The sequence below is a fragment of the Chionomys nivalis genome, chromosome 6 (genome assembly GCF_950005125.1).
Source record: "Chionomys nivalis chromosome 6, mChiNiv1.1, whole genome shotgun sequence".
NCBI lineage: Eukaryota > Metazoa > Chordata > Mammalia > Rodentia > Cricetidae > Chionomys > Chionomys nivalis.
In genome coordinates, this window is record NC_080091.1 from 43411045 (window position 1) to 43433061 (window position 22017).

The 22017-nt window shown below is 50.9% G+C and overlaps 1 protein-coding gene across 1 annotated transcript; it reads right to left on the reverse strand.

Moving 5' to 3' along the window:
* Positions 1-17681: 17681 nt before the first annotated feature.
* Positions 17682-21622, reverse strand: Msx1 (msh homeobox 1). Its single transcript, XM_057772360.1, has 2 exons — positions 20957-21622; positions 17682-18749 (listed from the first exon to the last, which is right to left on the reverse strand). Exons 1-2 carry the CDS (start codon positions 21423-21425, stop codon positions 18307-18309), a joined length of 912 nt encoding a protein of 303 aa, XP_057628343.1. The 5' UTR covers positions 21426-21622; the 3' UTR covers positions 17682-18306.
* Positions 21623-22017: the final 395 nt, after the last annotated feature.

A 22017-nucleotide genomic window follows, 5' to 3' on the forward strand; every position in this document is an offset into this window, starting at 1 on the left:
ACCGGGGCCCACGTTGTCTGATTTTCTTCTCTCCTTTCTTGGCGCCACTATGCTCAGCTCACGCCAATGGAAAATTCCCAAGTGCCAAGCCGTTCTCAGATAATCTGCACGCAAAAAAAAAAAAAAAAAAAAAAAAGGAAAACGAAAACTCCTATTAAGAGAGCTCAAGAGTGGCGAAGGGGGCGCTCCAGCCAAAACATATCTTTTTTTTCCGATTCCTGACATCTTTTTCATGTGGATCACGAGGCTTGCATCTAATCTTGGCTGTGACGACTTCAGGCTGTTGCTGGCTCTGGGGCTTGAGAGAACCCCAGGGCCAGAGGGCCTGACCTTGGACAGAGCTAGACCTGAAAATGTCATGAAAGAGAGAGAGAAGGGTCCCCACAGACCACGGAGACAAAGCCTGTTATGTGGGGCTCGTCAGACGGCTCCAGCAGTAAAGTGCTCACTGGGGGCACATGAGACCGACTTCAATCCCTGGCAGCCATGTAAACAGCCAGGCAGGGCAGTCCACCCTTGTCACTCCCGTGATCACAGAGTTGGGAGGGAGTGACCGGAGGATCCCTAGGATGCGCTGGCCTCTCAGCCTGACCTAATTGGCAAGTTCTAGGTCCCAATGAGGGATCCTGGCTCTAAAAACCAAAGGGAAGACCTGAAAAGATGGATCAGGGAGTAAGGTGCTTGCCGTACAAGTCTAATGACCTGAGTTCAATCCCTGGAACCCATGTAGCAGAGGAAGGAGAGAACCAGCTCCACAAAGTCTTCACCCTTCATGCCCATTTCATAACACAAAGAGAGACAAGAGATAGAGAAAGCGGTTATGTAACGTTCTATTTGTAGAACAAAAGACCACGTCCCTCTCCTGTTGTCTCCCATCAACGATTACATTAGAGTATCCACTCAGCCAGTTTATGAAGCCCTTATGTGTTAGACCTTACTTAAAACTGAGCATTCAAGCTGGGCAGTGGTGGCGCACACCTTTAATCCCAGCACTCAGGAGGCAGAAACAGGCTGATCTCTGTGAGTTCAAGGCCAGCCTGGTCTACAGAGCAAGTTCCAGTACAGTCAAGGGTATTTATTACACAGAGAAATCCTGTCTCAAAAAACCAAACCAAACAAAACAAAAGCCTGAGTATTCGCTGTGAAAGAAGCCTGCCAGAGGTTTAATGACCCTCACCTTGACAAAAAAGACAAGTACTGGAAATAGGAGTTCTCAGAAGCCAGATATGCCAGAGATGTACACCATGTTTCAGGAGCACCCCGTGAGAGGGTACACAGCATGAGCTCCTCTGCCCCAAGGTAGAAGGCAGACAGACAGACTTGAGTTCTGTGCGCACCTCCTACATGCCTTGTTGCTTCTCCGCTGGTGTAATAACCACTGTGACTGAAGTGTCTTAAGGAGGGCAAGGTTTGCTTTAGCTTACCCTTCCTCGTCACAGTCCGTCAACGAGGGAACCCAAAGCAGGAACCTAGAGACAGGAGCAGAAGCAGAGGCCATGAAGGAACCCCACTTATCGGCTTGCATTCTCATGGCTTGCTTAACCAGCTTTCTTATACCCTCCAGGACCACTTGCCCAGGGAGGGAGACACCCACAATGGGCTGGGCACCCTTATATCAATAATCAATCAAGAAACTGCCTCTCAGACATGCCTACAGGCCACTTAACGGGGAAAATTCTTCAATTGAAGTTACCTCCTCCCAAGTGACTCTAGTTTGTATCAAGTTTCCAAAATCCTAACCAGCACACGTGATCCTTGTAGAGCTCTCGCCAGGCCCAAGGGAAGACCTCCAGGCTGACCTCTGACCCCGCATCTGATTGAGTGAGCCCAAGTAGAGGTTTGGCTCAGTACAATCTGGTCATCCTTTGTCTTTTTGTTGTTCCTTCAGCCCTCTGCAACAAATCAATTCATTCATTCATTCATTCATTCATTCATTTCTCTCCTTCTTTCTTCCTTTTTCTTTTCTTTCCCATTATGTCGCCCAGGCTGACCTCAGATGACAGCCTCCTGCCTCTGCCTCCCAGATGGTGGGATCTCTGGCACATTCCACCACTTTTTACCACTCCAGCCTGAGAGTGGTGTCAGTCATAGAAAAACAAACAACTTCCTTTTGCTTTACTGAAGTTGGTCTCTTTTCTTCTGTCCCACACTTTACCTGGGACTCTGGGATTTAATCACATGGCATTGCCAAAGGGTAAATTCTACCTCCAGGTCAGGGCTGCATATTCCAAAAACTGTGAGCAAGAGCTTAGACTTAGAGATCTTGCCTTGAGCTTGGGTTCAAATGCTATCTTCATTATAATTTGGTTTGTCCCGTTGCATTTAGGTTGATCAATGTTTTACTGGCTACGCAGGCAACTCAGTTCACAAGCCCACCTCATGCCCACGAAATTCCTGTCAGCTGTGCTCAAGGGACAGCAGTGTCTCTCCATGTGAGAGAGGAAGGTGAAACTGAGGAACAAGAAGACGTGGAGATTGGGGGTAGGGGCAGCAGGCAGCAGAGAAATTTTCATATTTCAGAGCCTCTGAGGCATTAAATACTGGGGAAGAAAGCCACAATGTTCCAAGAGGGGGGCGTGCAGAGAACAAGGCAGAGCTATAAAATACTGACAATCAAGAGACAAAAGTGGAAGCATAGAGGCAAAAATGGAGAGTTTTTTTTTTTTTAAAAGAACACTGAAGACAAGAGCTGTTTAAAAATTAAAATACTAGCCGGGCGATGGTGGCGCACGCCTTTAATCCCAGCACTCGGGAGGCAGAGACAGGCGGATCTCTGTGAGTTCGAGACCAGCCTGGTCTACAAGAGCTAGTTCCAGGACAGGCTCCAAAGCCACAGAGAAACCCTGTCTCGAAAAACCAAAAAAAAAAAAAAAAAAAAAAAAAAAAAATTAAAATACTAAGGGCCAGCAAGATAGTCCCGAGGATAAGGATGCTGTGGCCAAATCCGACTACCTGAGTTCAGTCTCTGGATCCCATCCCACGGGACGGAAGGAGAGCACCGACTGCAGCTGTCCTCTGACCTCTGGCCACTTCATGCGGACACTCACGTGTGCACTAAATAAACGTGTCAGGTCCCAAGAAACCCAGGACAGTGGCTAACCGTGGCGCTTATTAGTATACCAAAGCGGATGCCGGCGGCTAGGCTCACTGGGTACCTGGGATTCCTCTCAATTCTCCTCACCCCACCCCCTGCTGCCCTAAGCTTCTCCAGCTCTTTGACTTCCTTCCCTTCCCCCAGCTTCTCCTTCCCATAGAGCCCTGCTAGTTCAGCCATGTGCTCTCCTGGTCTCTTGGTTTTTTTTTGTTTGTTTGTTTGTTTTGTTTTGTTTTTTTTTTATCTTCTTTTGACTCCCTGTCTCATCCCCCCCAGCACCCCGGTCTCCTCTCAGGGCCTGGTTCAGTCTACTGACTGTGTCTAGTTCTACATTCTCTGACTGGTCTGGACTCTTCCACATGCCTCTGGCTGTACTCTCCCTCCTATCTACAATAAAAGCCTCCTCGACCCGATCTTGAAGTGGTCATGTCCTCGTTTCATGCACCCGGTGCTGAAAGCAGGGAGAGGCATACATGGGTCTCCTGCTAAGCGGCTTGGTCTCTCCTCACCGACCCAAACTGCTGACGTGACTCTCCTAAGGAGTGGATCATCTGTGTCTGCTAGCTTCCGCCACCCATCGTATCCAACTCCTAATGCGCCAGTCCACCTCCTCAGCAGCGTCTTCTCTCAGCCTGTTCCTTACGCAGACCCCAGCACCATTATGGGGCAGATCACAACTGTAACCCCAGCTCCCGGAAATCCCTACACATTGAAATGGTTGTATCTGAAAAAAAATTGGGTGTGAGAGGGACGAGGATAGGGTTGGCGTTTTCCATTCTAGGTCCCTTCAGGACCGGTTGACCTTTAAACTATGTGTGGCTTTGTTTAAAAGGGGGAAAACAACTAAATTTTGGAAACCTTTAAAAATGGAGGCCCCTAGGGAAAACAATAAGGATGTAGTTTGTACTCTTATGGGCTCCTCCTTTATCATACAGCGGGAAACGTGCTGGTGTGCACTTTATATTCAAATAAAACTCGTTTTAGTGGCAAAAAAAGAAGTTGCCCATCTTGAACCCAGGACTTTGACTACCTGCGGAGGCAGGACTGGCGTCTGAGGACAGCAGAGGGGGAGCAGTAGGATGCTGAGGGCTGGAACCAACCGGAAGGGGGTGGGAATTCCCCACTGGGAAAAGGCTGGGGTTATTTGGCTGAAAAGAAAAACCCACACAGAGGTCTGGGTTTGAAGCTTTGGAAAACATTTGTTTTTGTTTCTTGTTTTAAGAAAAAGGAAAGGAAAGAAAAGAAAAGGATGACAAATGGAATTATTTGAAATGAGATTTTTAACAGGAAAAGAAAAACTCAAACCATTTCATTAGCATCCTCTTATAGCCAGCCAGTGACAAAAAAACCAGACTGCTTGTCAGTTCCTGTCTCTTATGGTTCCCAGCAACAACCAGGAAAGGGGCAGTTTGTTGCTTGCTTTGTTTTCCTAACAATCTTCCTTTAGGTGTTTTACATGATTATTCTTTTTCTACCACTTTCCCAGTGTTTGTGGGTGGATTCATGTTCGAAGGCCCTTGCTGTATGTTTCACTATAAGTAAATCGGAGGGGCGTGTGCTTTTCTGCCACACAAACGAAATCTGAATTCCAGACTTGGTTCTCCAGCAGTTGGTTTAGCACATCTGGAATTCAGTGTTCTCTCATGAACAGGAAAAAAGACACCCACGCCCTGTCTATTAAATGGAGGAGCAGGCACAGGGACCCCAGTAGGTACTCCGCATATGGAAATGGTTCTTCCCTTCCTCCCACCTGCATAGACCTGCTGTTCTCTCTGCAATTGCGTGTGAACTGGGTTGCCTACATCTGAGCATGTGAGCACACACACATGCATACACACACACACACACACACTCACATATACACACCGGGTGAGTGTGGGCACAGTCTCACAGACCTACAGAGCCTGGTGAAAACTAAGAGCCTTAGACTTTGAAGACAAGGCTCTGGCCAAGGCTCCTAGTGAAATGGAGCCTGACTTCCTATGATGTCTTAAGGGTCAGCTCATGTGAGTGGTGGAAAACACAGATATCACCCAGGTTACTAAGACAGCAGACCTGAGAAGAGTTCACCCAGGTTACTAAGACAGCAGTCCTGAGAAGAGTTCATCCAAGTTGCTATGACAGCAGACCTGAGAAGAGTTCACCCAGGTTGCTATGACAGCAGACCTGAGAAGAGTTCACCCAGGTTGCTATGACAGCAGACCTGAGAAGAGTTCACCCAGGTTACTATGACAGCAGACCTGAGAAGAGTTCACCCAGGTTGCTATGACAGCAGACCTGAGAAGAGTTCACCCAGGTTATTATGACAGCAGACCTGAGAAGAGTTCACCCAGGTTGCTATGACAGCAGACCTGAGAAGAGTTCACCCAGGTTGCTATGACAGCAGACCTGAGAAGAGTTCACCCAGGTTGCTATGACAGCAGACCTGAGAAGAGTTCACCCAGGTTGCTATGACAGCAAACCTGAGAAGAGTTCCCAGCACAGCAGCATCAGGTCACATTTAATTCAATTGATCCCTTTTGCAGAAATTCTTCCAGCACAGATGAAGAGGCCCAAGAGCATACAGCCTGCAGCGAGTGGCCACCAGACTCACAAACACAGCTCTACTTCAAAAGTCCCAGTGTGCCTAACCTGGCCAATTCCTAGGGCCATGCTACCACTTATGACCCAAAATATAAAACTTTTTAAGGAAAATTTAGAGCTTTTCCAGGTTAAAAAAAAAGAATATGATTACAGTAAACAAAGAATGTCAGAGTGATTGGGAAGCAGGAGGGTTTTGATGTCATAGCGTAGTGGGGGTAGGAGAGAGCTCTGATGTCAGAAAGTGGGGGGTGGGTGGGAGAGGGCTCTGATGTCACAGAGTGGGGGTGGGTGGGAGAGGGCTCTGATGTCAGAGAGTGGGGGGCTCTGATGTCAGAGAGTGGGGGGGTGGGAGAGGGCTCTGATGTCAGAGAGTGAGGGATGGGAGAGGGCTCTGATGTCAGAGAGTGGGGGGGTGGGAGAGGGCTCTGATGTCAGAGAGTGGGGGTTGGGAGAGGGCTCTGATGTCACAGAGTGGAGAGGGTGGGAGAGGGCTCTGATGTCAGAGAGTTATGGAAATAGGGGAGGGCTTCACTGGTTCCTTCCTTGATTCTTGGTTCAGTGTGAGACTTACATTAGAAAGTAAATTGGTCCCAAGAGCAGCACCTTCCACCCGCCTCCTTTGCCAGCAGCCCTGCCCACTTCTCAGTCTGCAATAGTCCACCATCCACTCTGCGTGGGAGAGACAGGATAGGAATGGAGCAGGCTGAAATCTATGGTTGACTCCTTCCATTTTCCTCCAAATCCAGGACCCAAGGTCAACTGCCTGCTGGTTGAGGGGTTGCCTCTATCTCAGCATCCAGCTTCCCTCCTTGGAGGGAGGGAACAAGAGTTGCGCTCAGGCTCAAGAGGTTGCTTCACCACCCAGTTCCTCCCAGCACCCCAGGAGCTGTGAGTGCAGGAGGACATTATCCATCTAAATCACAGCTTAGTGTGTGTCTGGCATGGGGTGCACAGATAAAGCCTCTGGCTCCGGGAGACAATAGGACAAACTTCTAAAATGTTTCTGCACCCCAATAAGCCTCTCTGCAGACACAATAATCCAAATCAAACCAAATCAAACAGAATTAGAAATAGCCCAGGTTTAATGAATACCAACGCTCCCCAATGGCTTTCCAGTCTTCCAGAGAGGAGAGATAGAAAAGGAAGACCTGAAAACCACCTGTTTGTTCTCTGGGGAGCACTTTAAATACCCTGTGGGAGGGTAGCATCTCTGGGGAGGGGTCATTTTTCTCGGGATTTCTCAGGGGTGGAGTCTGGACTGAGGCAACTCCCAAGTGGGAGGGGGCTTAGGGTGGAGCCTCCAACCAAACATTCCAGACTCTTTGGATATATGGATGCCAGGAGCTGAAGTGAAGCCTTCACCCAAACATTCCGACTCTTTGGGTATATGGATGCCAGGGGCTGGGGTGATGCTTCCACCCAAACTTCCTTTACTATCCTATGGTGATTTGGTGTGGCCAGAAGGTCAGCATGCCAAGTGGAAACAGCAAGTGCAAAGGCCCTGTAGTAGGGCTGTGTGTGCTGTACCTGAGAGATGCCCAGAGACCAGAGACATAGCGGTAGGGGTGAGTGGAAATCACAGGGACACTCAAGTTGTTTGCGTGTGTCCCTGTGTGTACAGATGCATGCCTGCATATGTATGCATCGAGGTCGAGGCCAGAGGTGGGCTTTGGGTGTCTTCCTCTATTGCTTTCCACTGTATATTTTGCAAGAACCTGAAGCTCACTGGCTTTGCCAGGACCACTTGGCCAGCAAGGCCCAGGCCCAGGCCTAGGGATTCTCCTCTCTCTCTCTCTCTCTCTCTCTCTCTCTCTCTCTCTCTCTCTCTCTCTCTGTGTGTGTGTGTGTGTGTGCACGCACATGCGCGCGTCTTACACACACCAGGATCAAGTAGACACACTGCTGCTCTGCTGCTCCTAGCTTTTCACGTGGGTGCTGGGATTGAACAAATCCTAATGCTTTCTTAATCTTTTTTTTTTTTTATGTGTATGGATGTCTGCCTGCATGTATGTCTGCATCATGTGTGTGCAGCGCCCACAGAGATCAAAAGAAGGCTTTGGGTCCCCCTTGGAACTTAGATTACATATGATTATGAGCCTCCTGGTAGATTCTGAGAATTGAACCCAGGTCCTCTGGAAAAGCAGTCAGTGTTCTTAACCCCTGAGCCATCTCCCCACCCCCACTCAAGTTTCTGTGACACACACACACACACACACACACACACTGTACCAATTGAAACATCTCCCCATCATATTCCCTGGAGGCTTGTGGGCAAGGGTAAAGACTGTGCTTTACTGTGAATAAAACAGGAAACCATGAAAGTGCTGTGACCTGGGGGCGAAGTGATCTGACATAAATAATTACCTGATACAACACCCTCCCAGCAGCAAAGGTGGAAACAGATAAGGATTGATCAACCACCAAGGTAGGGTCTTAGAAGCTGCTATGCTGGGAGGGGGACATTTAACACAAGAAAAGGCTTTGGGAGGTGCAGTCTGTGAATCTGAATCAAAAGGAGAGATGCCATTTAGCAAGACAAAACATACACAACCACACCACAGCTGAAGGGTGGCCAGAGCCTGGGGGTTCTGTGCACACCACAATCCTTTATACCCTCCAGGGTCCTCCTATTCTCTCCGCTAGGAGCCCCACCCCAGTCACCTGCACAACTGTTGTAATTTGAATGTAAAATGTCCCCCTTCACTAAGTCCCTGATTAGAGGCACTGTTTGGGGGTGGGGTGGGAACCTTGAGGAACTTTAAGGGGGTGGAGTCTTGCTGGGCAGAATAGTAACTGGAGATAGGTTTTGAGGTTTCGTGTAGCCCAGTGTGTTTCCTGGCTGTGTGCGCAACACCTCTCTCCCCAGCCACCCATCATAGTCCTTTCTTAAAGTATAAGCCAGAAGAAATCCTTCTTCCCTTAAGCGGCTTCTTGTCAAGGGTTTGGTCACAACACTAACATAGCACCTTCTGTGCTACAGCCCTACCTGTCTTGGTAGCTTTCTTTTTTTTTTTTTTTTTTTTTTTCACTCTGTCCTTCTTGCTAGTTACTTTCGTGAGCTGCCAAGGAGAAACGCTCATTTTGTGTAATAAATGTTGGTGAAATGAACCTGTGTCCTTGGAAGTCACCCCAACCACCTTAAACCTTTCAACCTGAGAAATTAGATCCATCTGGACAGGAGAGATGGCTCAGCGGTTAAGAGCATTGCCTGCTATTCCAGAGGTCCTGAGTTCAATTCCCAGCAACCACATGGTGGCTCACAATCATCTGTAATGAGGTCTGGTGCCCTCTTCTAGCCTGTAGGCATACACACAGAATATTGTATACATAATAAATAAATAAATAAATAAATATTTTTTTTTAAAAAAGAAAGAAATTAGATCCATCACATTAAAAACAGAGTAAGAAACCAAGCAAGTAAACCCAGCACTTGGGAGGTAAAGGCAGGGGAATCGGGAGTGCAAAGCAACCTGGGTTCCATGAGAAAGCCTATCTCAGAGGACGCAAAGACATGACAACATATCAAATAAAATGAGAAGAAAGAAGGAAGCTATTCACTCAGGGCACTCCGGTCCTTGAGCTCCCTCAGACTGCTACAGAGAGATCCAGGGCTCTGCTTCCAGAAATGGAACCACAACAAATTTTGTCTTGGGAACTCACCAGTGAAACTGCCCCAAGTGCCACTCAGAAGCAGACATTGCAGATTGGGCTAGGCAGCCACTTGCCCCACCCTCACCCTGGTCACAGGAGCCATACTTACCCCTGAGGAACTTAGGAGACATGTCACCCAAAGGCCAGGCTTCTGGAGGGCTAGTGAGGGTGGGAAGCAGAAAGGCCTTGGGAAGAGCAGCCACTGGCAGCCACTCCTTCCTCGGGGCTTCATCTTGTTTGCCTGTGCTGTTACACACACCCCTAACCATAGGGGAAGCTGGGAGTCTGAGTGAGAATCCAGGCTCCTTGATCACTGCTTGGTGGCCTTGGAAGTATTGCTTGACTTCTCTGGGCGACTGCTGATGCAGGGTTTTCCTCTAAAGACATACTGTTGATTGCATCCTTTGATTTCCATAAGGCACCTGGCACAGAATCCAGCCCAGAGAAAATGCTTTGAGCCGATGGGGCCAGGAAGTACTGGAGGGGTGATAATGACAGGTATGCTCAGCAACAGAAACTGAAGAATGAATCAAATCCTAGGCGGGGTTGGAGGGAGGAAGAGAGTAAGGAAAGGAAGATGACCGCAGGGCTAGAAATGAGACCCAAGTCCTGTGAAAAGGGCAGCAAAGGCAAGACCAGAATATTGGAGCATGCCTTCCTGGGGGGTTGCTCGCCTCCCTTCAGACACCCCACCTTACCCCTGTCTCTACCCTCACCCCATCCTGGCATTGGCACAACCTCCTAAAATGCAGTCACCTGTGACCCCTTTACCGTCTCAGGTTGAACACCGTCTGCTAAAGACCTGCCTCTACCTTCATCCTCTGGGTGTCAGCATACCTGTGGCCACAAGGGGGTGGTGATGCTAACACTCACCTCAGTCACCTGGCCCTTTGCAGGATTCCGTCACCATGCACAATGCTATTTGGCACATGTTCCCACTCGATCAATGTTCTGCGTTTCTCTTCCTGCACTGGAAATGGTATGAGCAGACCTCAGTTTCCCTGGGTTGTGAAATGGATGCTGGGAAGGACTTGGATGACTTGAGCTCTGGGACCACACAGCTGGCACACACCTGGGCTAAGGAGCTCTGCACAGTGTCAGAAGGAGCCAGCAAGCAGGACTGGGAGCTGCGGTTGACCAGGGGTGTTCCTGATCAACTCCACACCACAGCTGAGGCCCAGCTGGCCTCTTACCCAGCTAGCACAGAAACAGCTGAGCTTCAGAGACTCCAGGATGGAGTTGGGGACCAGACTCTGGGTCTCGCAGCTGCATGAGCCCTGAAAAGAAAGGGCTATGAGACTTGGATCTTTCACTCTGAGAGGCTGGAAGGTCCTTCCCAGCAGCCTTTGGGTAGGTGGTGGGGATAACATACAGAGAAGGAGATGTTATGGAGGAAAAGGCACCCCCAGCAATATCCCATGCCACCATTGCCTCCCAGCTAACTGGGGGCCCAGTGCCCCTCCTACCAAGACCCTATATCTTTACAGAGTTTACCAGTTCCTTGTGATCCACATGCTTCAACTACCAGAGGCTAGTTCCAACCTGGCCAGAGTGGCTTTTCCTCCGGACCTTTGCACTCAGGTATTCACCTCTAGGAAACTTCTGGATGCTCTTTGAAGCCCAGACTCCAAACCCCACACCCTTACCTTCAGCTTTCAGTTCACAAGTCACTGCAGAAAGGCTGAGCTTGACTGTGTGGAAGACAAGAGTATGGTATCCATTGCTGTCTGTGAAGCTTTGTCTCAGCCTGGAATTCCTATTTACCTGCCCTGAAGGAGTCAATAAACACTGAGCCTTAAATCTGCCTAGATTTTTCACCAAATCCCAGAATTCCTTCCAGTCCAGTTTTCTTGTGTTAAAAAGGACGCTAACCCACTGGTGACAAGCGGGTCTCTGAGGTGCTGTCCAAACCTGAGTGAGACAGAGCTTCTTTCTGGTCAATCCTGGGAGTTGAGTCAAATAAGGGCAGAAGTCAGCTGGGCCTAGGAGAGTAAAGGAAGTGTCTTAGTGCTGGATCTTCCAACCATTGTCCAAGGAGCAGCATTCTGCTTCCAGCCCTATCTATCCTTCCCCCCACCTGCACACCCTCGGAGGATGGAGCCTGGAGAGACCTCTTCTGACTTCACTGGGGAAGTGAAGGACTAGGAAGGGAAGGCTGAAGGCGCGATCCTGCCCCTCCGCCCAGCCCAGCCGAGAACTCTTCATGGCTCACCTCCCATCCTGTTATTATTTGAGCTTCCTCGCCTCCAGCTGAACAGAAAGGTGCAGATTCTGACTGGGTTGAAAGCTCTGTTCTGCTCCCTTACCTGCTTCTAAAGTGTGTGTGGGGGGGGGGGGAGGGGGATACTGTGGCGCATGCCCAGATTAAGCATTTGTTGTTGTAATCTTTGGGAAGAACTCAGAAGGCAGGCGAGGTATACCACTGGGCCTTCAGCCACATCGGGGAACCTGCCATGAGAGCCCTCCCTGGACCGCTATCAAACTTTGAAGTCAGGTGATAAACCTCTCTTGATGAAAGGCATTTCTCTGATTCTACCAAATCCCTGGGCCCACTTCCCAGGCGGAGTCCAAGGAAGGCTCCCCAAACTTAACAGCTAGGGGAGGTCCACCCCTAAACACCAACTTCCAGGTTGTTCAACCTGGACAGAGCCTTTTCTCTAGAAGCACCCCTACCCTTCCACACTCAGGACTTCAGCAGTGACCACTGGATAAAAAGGGGAGAGGAGTGTCTCTCTAAATGTAAAATCATTAATGAGGCACCAGCAAATAAGAAAACAGTCCAGTTCACTCTTGGGTAGCCAAAAGAGAGTGTTGCAGAGGGAATGTTCTAATAAATAAATAAATGAATAAGTAAATAAATAAATAAAATGCCCTGCTGTGTCAGGCAAAGGGTAGGCTTTGTTCCATTTTCCATGTGGGTGAACTTTCTCCTGCTTCTCGGCCAACATGGTAAATTGCTCCTGTAGCCCCTACATGAGTACAAATAGTTACTCAGCGCTGAATGTGGGGATCTTCCCAGTGAAATTGCAATGCAGAGATGACCCCTGAAGTCCTACCACACCAGATTCAAATCCAGCCACTTTGTCTCCTGAAAAAACTGAGTAGCAAAATCCCTCACGGGGATCTGTGCTCATTGGAGATGAGGACGGAGGGTGGTGTGGCAGGCCCCAAGAACTAGGAACTGAGGGAAAACCCTTAAATTTACTTCTAACTAAAGCCCAAAAGCAGCTCTTTACTGCGCCTGTTTAGATGGGCTGGGCCCTGCACATTCAGGGTGAAATCAGAGCTTGCTAGATAAAGGTCACCATCCAGATGGGAACAGACCTAGGTTTGAGCTCCATGTCTCAGGCCTGAGTGGTCAGCATACTCTGGCTCTTTGGAGTCTCCTGGGAGACTGGGACACAGTTCTGCCTGCTTTGTCAAGAGCCCATAATCAATATTTGTTGCTGGCGAGGCCAAACACACTTACAGAGCTTTTCATGTTTTTCCTATAACCACTAGGAAAGAGGAGAATCTTGCACTTGGTATATGGGGGGAAAGACAGGCTCAGAAAAGTTAAGGAACTCGCCTCAAATCACACAGGCTCCAAACGTCAAAAGCCAGGATCTACAAGCAGACAGCCCAGCTCTGTGCCAGCAGTCAGACATTGATAGACTGTGGTCCTTAGTGGTATTCTGGCTGTTCCTAGCAGCACCTAGGTCTTTGTGCCTGCCTGCCTGTCAGGGGATGGATGCTGGACAGATGTTCCAGATCTTGGGCCTGGGTTCTGTCAGAGCCTGAGCAAAGTCAGGCCCCTTGGGAGCCCTTCTTGGGAAGGCATGAGAGGCTTTGCCAAACACAGAACAATTGTTCTGCTCTGGGGAAGAAGAGGGCTCCTGATGTTCAGGGGAGTAGCCTCCCCGCATTCCTCACCCTCACCCCATGAACGTTCAGCACCCTAGAACTGCCTATGCACACATATGTGCATGAGGGCCACAACCCAAGTGTATAAACAACCACATACACACTCCGGCATAGCGTTCCTCTGGTGCTCACACAGGTGCCTGCACCCAGGACCTAAGATGCTGTGATCTGCATATCTCCCATATCCTGTCCTCTGCCAGGCTTTACTGTGCCCCCTCCCTGGGTCTCTCCAGACACCATTCCTCAGGAACTTGTCCTCTTCATCTAGGTCTGTGCCTGTCCTCTCTCTCTTTTCTCCAAAATAGTGTATTTCTGTCAGCAGATCTTAAGCCTCTGGCTCTCTTAAAGAGTTGCCTTGACAGTGTGCGGTTTGCCTCTATAAACTAGGGCTTTGTGTTGAATGCTAGCATGTACGCCTGTGTTTGGGCATGCGTGTAGGTTGTGTGTATAATATGTAGCTCTCGGTTGTGTGTGGTTGTGTGTCTGTGTCAGTGGGTTGTGTGTTGGGTTTGTGCACAAGGTTGTGTGTTTGTTGGGGTGTACGCGCCAGCTACTGATTTTGTGAATGTGGTGTGTGATAGTTGATCATGTGTTGGGCATCTATGTGGGTCTGAGTTATGCATCTGAGGTGCACGTGTTGACTTTATGGGTTTTCTGAGGCATGTGCTGGTTGTTGTGTAGATATATGTGGGTCGTGTGTGCAAAGCGCTTTGTAGGCTCTGCCTGTGGTGTAGAGAGTCCACGTTCATCGAGCAAGCGGACTGTAGGCAGTTGACATTAAGAAGAGGCGACTGTCGCCGCAGGGTGGCGCTGTGGCGGAGGCAGGCGGACTTGTGGCCAGGGTTCTGCAGAGCCGAAATGTGCTGAGGCAACGAAGCTGTCGAGCGGAACTGAAGAAATCCCTAGAGTCTGGGAAGCAAGATGGGGGTGCAATGGAGAAGAGAAGACATTTGGTTATGGTAGTTGGGGATCAGGTGCTCCTGGCGGCACCCGGTGTGAGGGACAGGGGGCTGTCACGGAGAAGCTAATGACTAGGAGGACAAGACGGAGCCGGGAAGGACATGCGGCCCCGGGACCCTGGCCAGGCCGGCGCCAGCCAAAGAGTTGAAAGGCGGCCGCTGCCTCTCCTCCCAGCTCCCCATTGCGCCCCCGATAGCTCTGGTGGGGCGCAGGCCTGGACCCGCGGGGCTCACTAAAGGTCCTCGGGTCACTAAAGGGGTCCCGTGGTGGGACTTTGATCTGCAGGCCTCCTGCGCGGTCCCGGCACCCTCCCAGGATCACTTATCCGAGCCACGTACCCTGAAACTAGGCGCTCTGAACGCGAGCCCCACCCTGCCTCCTGGGTCGCGATGGCCTCAGCCTGGCTACCCACGCTCAGAGCTCTGGTGCCCCAAGATTCCTGCCCTGGGTAGCATCCTCTCCGCCTCAGCTACCTCACTGCTCCGGCCGCTCCAGTCCTGTGGCGTGGTCAGAAACTCAATTTGCAGGCCGAGTTTCCGTGATCTTTCCAACAAAATGAAAACGCCGGTGCAATCGGCCTGCCGGGCAGGGAAGATGTCACTCTCACGATCCTACGAAAAGTGCTCATGGGAAAGGGGTTAAAGTCGTAACTGGGGCCCAGATCACCCGTCACTGCTTGCCGGAGCCACCTCCATTTCGTGTGAGAACTGCCGTGGCGCTCAATGACCTTCGGCTGTAGAGACTTGGGCTAGTGCTCCGGAATGCTTAGGTACCTAATGAAATGAGATCGAATCCCTGTTCTGTTTCTTCATTGACTGTGTGCCCTGTCACCTCTCTCTGGGCAATAGTAGTCCTCCAAGGTTTGAGCAGAGGAGTGAAGCCGCCAGCGCGCATGGTAACACGACCAATACAGTAGGTTCCAAGAACAGGCTCCTCTACCACAGCCTGCCAGTGCCCTAGATGGTGACCCCCACTCCCCGCGATCGAGACCACTCCTTAGCTAGATCAGGAAATGGATCGGCAAAGAACCAAGGCAAGGACCGGCTACAGACCTCTCTCTCTCTCTCTCTCTCTCTCTCTCTCTCTCTCTCTCTCTCTCTCTCTCTCTCTCTCTCTCTCAGACAAGGAACTCAGCCCCAGAACCGACAGTGAGAAGCGGTATCCATCTCCCAGCCGCAAATTTATGCCGCACTGGATTTAAAGCGGCTCCGAAAACTGGACGCCAATCCAGTGGGTTGCTCAGAGACGGCAAACATCTATTGAGCGCTTTCTGTGTACACAGCCGTCTAGAAAGAGAATTAGGAAATGAGAAGATGATGAAAGAAAGGACTAACTGCAAAGAAATAAAAATATGAAAAAAATGAACGAACGCAATAGTGGAAGGAAATCCCGGCACAAGACTGCTTCCAAAGGCCACGATGCTTGCTACTTGCGGGTGGGGGTCCTAGGGAGGCTCGGGAGGGGGGGAGAGGAGGCGCGCCCGCCTTGCCTGCAGCTACCGCCTTGCTGGAGCCATGGCGCGTCTGCAGAACGCAAACCGTTGCTCATTACGGCAATTATGTTGCTCTAAATTTGCCTCGACCCTAAATTGCTAAACTCAGAGGAGCCAGGAGGCTCAGGAGCTTGGACTGGAGGAGACACAGGATCCTGCCCCGCCATTCCTCTATTCTGAGTGAGGGAAGGGACTCTGCGCTGTGAATGCAGCGCTTACTGAAAACGCAGGCTCTAGGGGAATCTTCTGCGCCCTCAGTGCCAAGCGGGTTAACACTTCCCCAAATTCTAGGCGTGAGGAAGATGAGGATATCAGGACTTTTTCTCGGGTGAGAAAGCCAGGGCACAACAAGATGGCATGGCCGACCTTGCCTAGAAAAGATTACACAGGAACTTAGGCTCTAGACCACGCAGCCACCTCGGCCCACCGGAAACAGCCTCAGTACCTCTCCATCTCCAGTGGCTTTCTAGGAAGGAACCCAGGAGATTCGACGTAGGAGTCAGAATGTTTGCCTGTCGGGGTGTACTGTTCACTCTCCCTAGACTGCTTAATTTCGAGACTGACAGCAAGCAGAGGGACACCTTAGCTTCCAAGCCTCTAAAGGGCACGTAGTGTGGGATCCCAATCTTGTAGGCGCAGTTGTCTAGAGAGATTTGAAGTCACTTTCCAGAATCCTCCAGATTGTCCCAGTAGTAGAACAAAGATCTTTGACAAAGCTTGAGAAGTTTGTCCTTCTTTTAGGGAGGGGTGTGTGTGTGTGTGAAAGATAACCAGACATAGAATTTTAACTCCAGCTACAACAGGCTGGAGGCTCCAAGGCCAAGGCACCTCTGGAGTATCTTGGAACCAGTGCAGAACCCTCCCAAATGCCCCACTACCCATATTAGTCTCTCAATGAATTCTCAGGCCAATATGAGCCTTGGGACCAGAAACAACTTCTACCTTTTAACTGTGGAGATGTCCACATCTCCCCCAAGTCCAACACCAGATACTAGGGGTCTGGATTCCCCCTCCTGACATCTGTGGACTCAGGTTGCCCAGGGCCTTCTTTCGTGTTTGGATATTCAAGCTCCCACCAGACTGGTAGAGGGGAGTACCTAGATTCGGTGAGACTTAAGGGGTGGTCAACTACATAAGAGAAAGAGAAGAGGGGATATAATAGGCTTGATTTACCAAGAGGTCATTTTCTCTTACACATCCTTGTAGAATTTTCCCCAGATTAAATTTGCACTTATTCAAATGTATTTTTCTTGAAAGCCTGAACTTGACTACATAAAAGATAAAGTCAGTTTTAAGAGGGCAGGAGAGCAGGGCCCAGGTATAGGGTAGCCCTGGGTTTTCAGTACTCTTCAGCGTGGCTGCCTATTTGTGTGTTAACAGAGGCTAGGCTAGCTGTGCAAAGCTCTTTGGACAGTTCAAAATAAAACTGCACACATTCTGTCTATAACAGGTGGTTGTTTAGAGGCACACACGCGCATGCGCGCGCACACACACACACCCTTCAGTAGGAAAAACAGGATTCAGGGGACAGGAGTCCTCTGGATTAGCTGTTGACAGTCATCAAACCATTTGGGCCAAGCCACTTTGTTTTCATAGACAGTTTAAAAGGGGAAGAGGAAAAGAGTCAGTTATGGGTGGAAAGAGCAAGTGTCGAGTTCATCTTAAAGTGAATGGGAAAATTGAGCCTGATTGCCCTAGGTAATTGCTCCAGTTCTCCATTTGACTGTGTTAATGCAAATCTCTCCTGTATGATTCCTGAACATCTTCCCGTCGCCTTTGAAAGTTGCTGATGTAAAACTGCCAAACTGGAAAACAATTATATATGTGAAGAAAAAGAACAAACAGTAAATAACACAACTCAATCCGCAGACTTCATAGCTTGTAGCTTAAAATTAATTTATTTAACAAATATAGCTATAATATAAATGATAATAAAATTTCAAATATACAGTATATTACATAGTACACATGATCCCTTCAAAAGGGATGTTTGAGAGCCACGAAAATGTACTGTTAAATAGAAACAGATTTTGATTTTTTACTTTTTTTCCCTGGTCCTGGGAATTCTCTTCAACCTACCTTTGTAAAGCACCAGCAAGTGCCCTGCCCGCTCAGAGCAACGCTTTGCTGCTAAAGCTCTTGAAGTTTGACAGTGGAAGGAGCTGGGCTCCTTGCTTTCTATAGGACTCTGTGTTCATTTCCCGAAGCACCAAACAGCAAGTTCTCTGCGCAAGTCCTGCCTGGTTCCAGGACCGGAAGCAGTCGGAGTCATGGGCTCTGGTCCTTTTGGCCTCTAGTCTCCAACCTCTAATTCTGTTGGGGACCACGGATAAATCTCTTGGCCTCCGCGCCCTTAATTTCCACATCTATAACTCGTGGGTATAAATCTAGATTCTCTCGAAGAATCCAGACCCTTCCAGCCACTTTTCCCCCCAGATGGGATCAGACTTGGAGAAACTGTAGGAAGGAATTGGAGGAACTGTAGCAGGGGTTTTAAGAGAAGGGACCAGATGGTGTTGGGCAGCGGAGATACCAAGGAAGGACTCCAGTTGCTAAAAGAGGTGGCATGGGGGGAGGGGGAGAGGGGACTAGTGGCACCACAGAGAGGCGACTCTGGACCCTCCTATGTCAGGTGGTACATGCTGTAGCCTACATGGGCCGTGTAGAGTCCCACGGGCGCCACGGGCAGCGCAGCGCGCTGGAAAGGGCCAGAAGCGCTGTAGAGCGAGGCGCCCGCGGCCGCGGCTACCGCTGCAGGGCCGCCGAGAGGGAAAGAGAGGCCGAAGGCAGCGGGCGGCAGCATGGGCTTCGCGGCCATCTTCAACTTCTCCAGCTCAGCCTCCTGCAGTCTCTTGGCCTTGGCGCGGCGGTTCTGGAACCAGATCTTCACCTGCGTCTCGGTGAGGCTGAGCGAACTGGAGAACTCGGCGCGCTCGGCGATGGACAGATACTGCTTCTGGCGGAACTTGCGCTCCAGAGCCAGTAGCTGCGCGGTGGTGAAGGGCGTCCTCGGTTTGCGGTTGGTCTTGTGCTTGCGCAGGGTGCAGGCCGGGGGACTCAGTCTCCCTAGGGGGCCGGGAGAGGAAAAAGGCAAGGAATTAAGAGTGTATTACTAAGGAACAGAAACCACTCCCAGCACCTCTAAGCTGGGTACTATAGGGCACTTGAAAAATATTTTCTACATCTGCATGAACACAACCCGTAGGGCAGAAGTTCTTGCCTACTAAGATTCCAGATGAAATCTAGCCATGTCCAATGCTAGAAAACAGTTGGGCAGAGACAGTGCCCACCTACCTTAAAGTCAGGCCTTGACCACCCGGGGCCTCTTCTGGGCCACTGCATAGAGGGAAGATGAATGATAAAGGGAGGCATAAAACATCTAGAGGGCCTTAGGCCAGCCCAGGTCAGACCGGCTTTTTTACCTTAGGCATGCATATATTTGTGCCCGCCAAGTGTACTGCACTGCGGCTAGATCCCTGCAAAGAATGGATCTTGAAATTCCACACTTTCTGTCAAACAATGCTTCTCCTGGGCTCTAGGGACAATCAAAAGAAGAAAGCCATCCAAGAGGTCACACTGCAAGGATTCTAACACACACACCTGTTATCTAGTCAGTTTTCCCTACAGCCTTTCCCAAACACAGTGTCGGGGTTCTACGACCACCCCAAGCATAGTGTGTGTGTGTGTGTGATAGATTCACCAACATTGCTTACTTTCAAGAAACTGGTAATACCCACTTGTTTTTTGGTTTTTTTTTTTTTTTTCAGCTTTCCCAGTAAAAGTTAAATCTTAGCAGAGTGCTACCACTGTTTGGAGGGCAGGCCCAGTGAGGAGACTGGGTCTCAATCCTCCATCACCCCTGCTATGCCTGACAACACTGTTGCAGGATAAAACAAACCTCAACAAACCCCCTGCCCCATAACAACACACACACACACACACACACACACACACACACACCACTTAGAGATTGCCTTAGCTTGGGATCCTAGAGGGTAAAGTTCTAAATCAAATTCCTAAGTCTCCAGGAGGAGACTTTGCCTCTGCAGCAGCTTCTCCTTTAAGAAAACGAATTGAAATTGAGGATGTCTCACCATGCGGGTTTTGCCCAACTATGCATTTCTTGGCACTTAAAAAATAATAATAACCCTTTGGGCCCTCAGACCACTAGGATGTGAGTCAAACGAAATTTCCAGTTAACATCCCCCTTCTTCCCCAGCTTAGGCTACGGCAAGTCCGGAAAGAAGTTGGCCCCAGACTCGTTTTCCGCCAGGCCACTCCAGATAAAGGAGGGTTCATAGGGAAATGTCACTTTGGTCAGCAGCAATAGCCCGGCTCTGGGCCACCTTCGCCAACCATTAGGCCCAGGGAGGGGCTGTCTTTTCAAAGACGTTTAATCTCCAGATAAAAATCGTTCCTCAGCATCACGCCATTGAATTTGCAATGCTATTATGTGGTGCGAAATAATCGGAGGAAACGAGGAAAACTTGGGAATTTCCCGTACTCCTGAAATATCTTCGAACGGGTTCGCAAGGGAAAGACGCCTGAAGAACGCGAGGATTTAGGACTATCCCGAAACTCGCATCTGGCTGCTGAGTCGGTTTTGAAAGCCAGGTCCAACGCGTTCGGGAGCTAGCAAAGGGATTAATGGGGAGCCCCTTTGGCTGTCTTGCCCCGCCCCCTCCGCTTGTCCACGACCGTCCCCTCTTACTGAATCATCCACCCGTCCTGAACACCAAGTAAAGGCTTAGAACTTGATGGGTGGGGGAGGAATTTTGCAGAGCTCCGGAACCCCTGGAGAGGTTCTTTAATGGAGAGCTGGGGTTTTCGGCCTCTACTACCAGAAAGTGAAACTCCGCATAGAGAGAACGTACTGACCGCTGGGCCCATCTAAGTCGGTGTAAAGTAACTGGGCTTAGGGTCAGGTGGAGGAGCAGGGAACTCTCGGCGTCCTGGGGGATGAGAGGGTGTCCAAACACCGGCGCGCTACAAATGAACTGACAAGCTCAGCGGCACTGCGCCAGGGCAAGGAGCCCGCGAAAACGGACTGAGAGGTTTGCCAGCTCCAGGCCTCTATCCCCCTTCCTGGGTGGGAGTGGGAAGAGGTTCAAAAGGCCTCCTCCTCACCAACGCAACCTCTGCACGGCCTCCAGGTACCCAGATGCAGGTACGCCGACGCCCGAGACAAGCCGGCGCCGGCGCGCGGCCTGGCGCCCTCGGGCCTCACACCCCCTCCTGGCCCCTTCGCTCTCCATTCTGGGCTGGCTACTTACTGGCTGGGGGCGGGGAGAAGCGGGGACTCTGCATCCACGGGGTTCGGTCTGGCTTCTCGGGGCTCTCGGCCTTCACCAGAGCATCTTCTGGCAGCTTGAGGAGTCCCCCGACTGAGAAATGGCCGAGAGGTCGCGGCGAGGAGGGCGCATCTGGGGCGCCCAGAGACCCGGGTCGGGTGCCCAAGTGCTGCAAGGAGCCACCCGCTGCCTGAGCCCCCTCGGAGGCCACCAGGACGCTCTCCTTGGCCCCGGGCTTCCTGTGATCAGCCATGAGGGCCTCCACGCTGAAGGGTAGGAGAGAAGCGGGCACTTTGGGCTTAGCCCCCTCCTCATCTGTCCCCATGGTGCTCGCCGTGGCCGCAGCAGCGCTGGGGGCTTGACCTGCGCCTCCCCCTGCAGGCTTGCCGAAGGCGGAGTCCTCCACTTTGACACCGAGTGGCAAAGAAGTCATAGCAGCAGCCGGGGCCATGCAGAGCCGGACCCCCACTCCAGCCGCAGCTCGGGCCCGCCCTGGAGCATGGGTTTCGGGCTGGCTGGGAGCGCGGCTGGCTTTTGCGAGCTCCCGGGACCCTGGCCCCGGCCGATCCTCCCGTGCGAGCCTCCCGCGGCCCCCCTAAAGGCCAGCTCGGGCGAGCTGGGCCTGGATCCCTGCGCCGCGAAGGCCGAGTTCCCGGGCTCACTCGCCGGCTCCGGGTCCGCAGCCGCTCCCCTGAGAACTTGTTAATAAGGCAAGGCCAGAGCAGCAACGGCCAATCAGCGCGCGAGGGGGCGGGCCGGAGAGAATCATTGGACCGCGCTCCTGTCCCAAGGCGCGCCCGGGCTGGGGGTGCTCTGGGCAGAACAGAACCGGAGGTACCTGGGGAGCCTTTCCGCCCGACTTAGCCCGGTGGGCATCTGTCCGGCTGGGTCCCCCTAAGACGTGGACCCTATCGAGTTCCAGAGGAGCGTTCCTTTATTATCACTTCTCTTCTGCCCTGATCGTCCTCCACCGTCCCGTACCCACTTTTTCCTTTCCCTCTATAGCCTACTTTCTTTCCTCCACCGTTTCTCTCTCGGCCCGT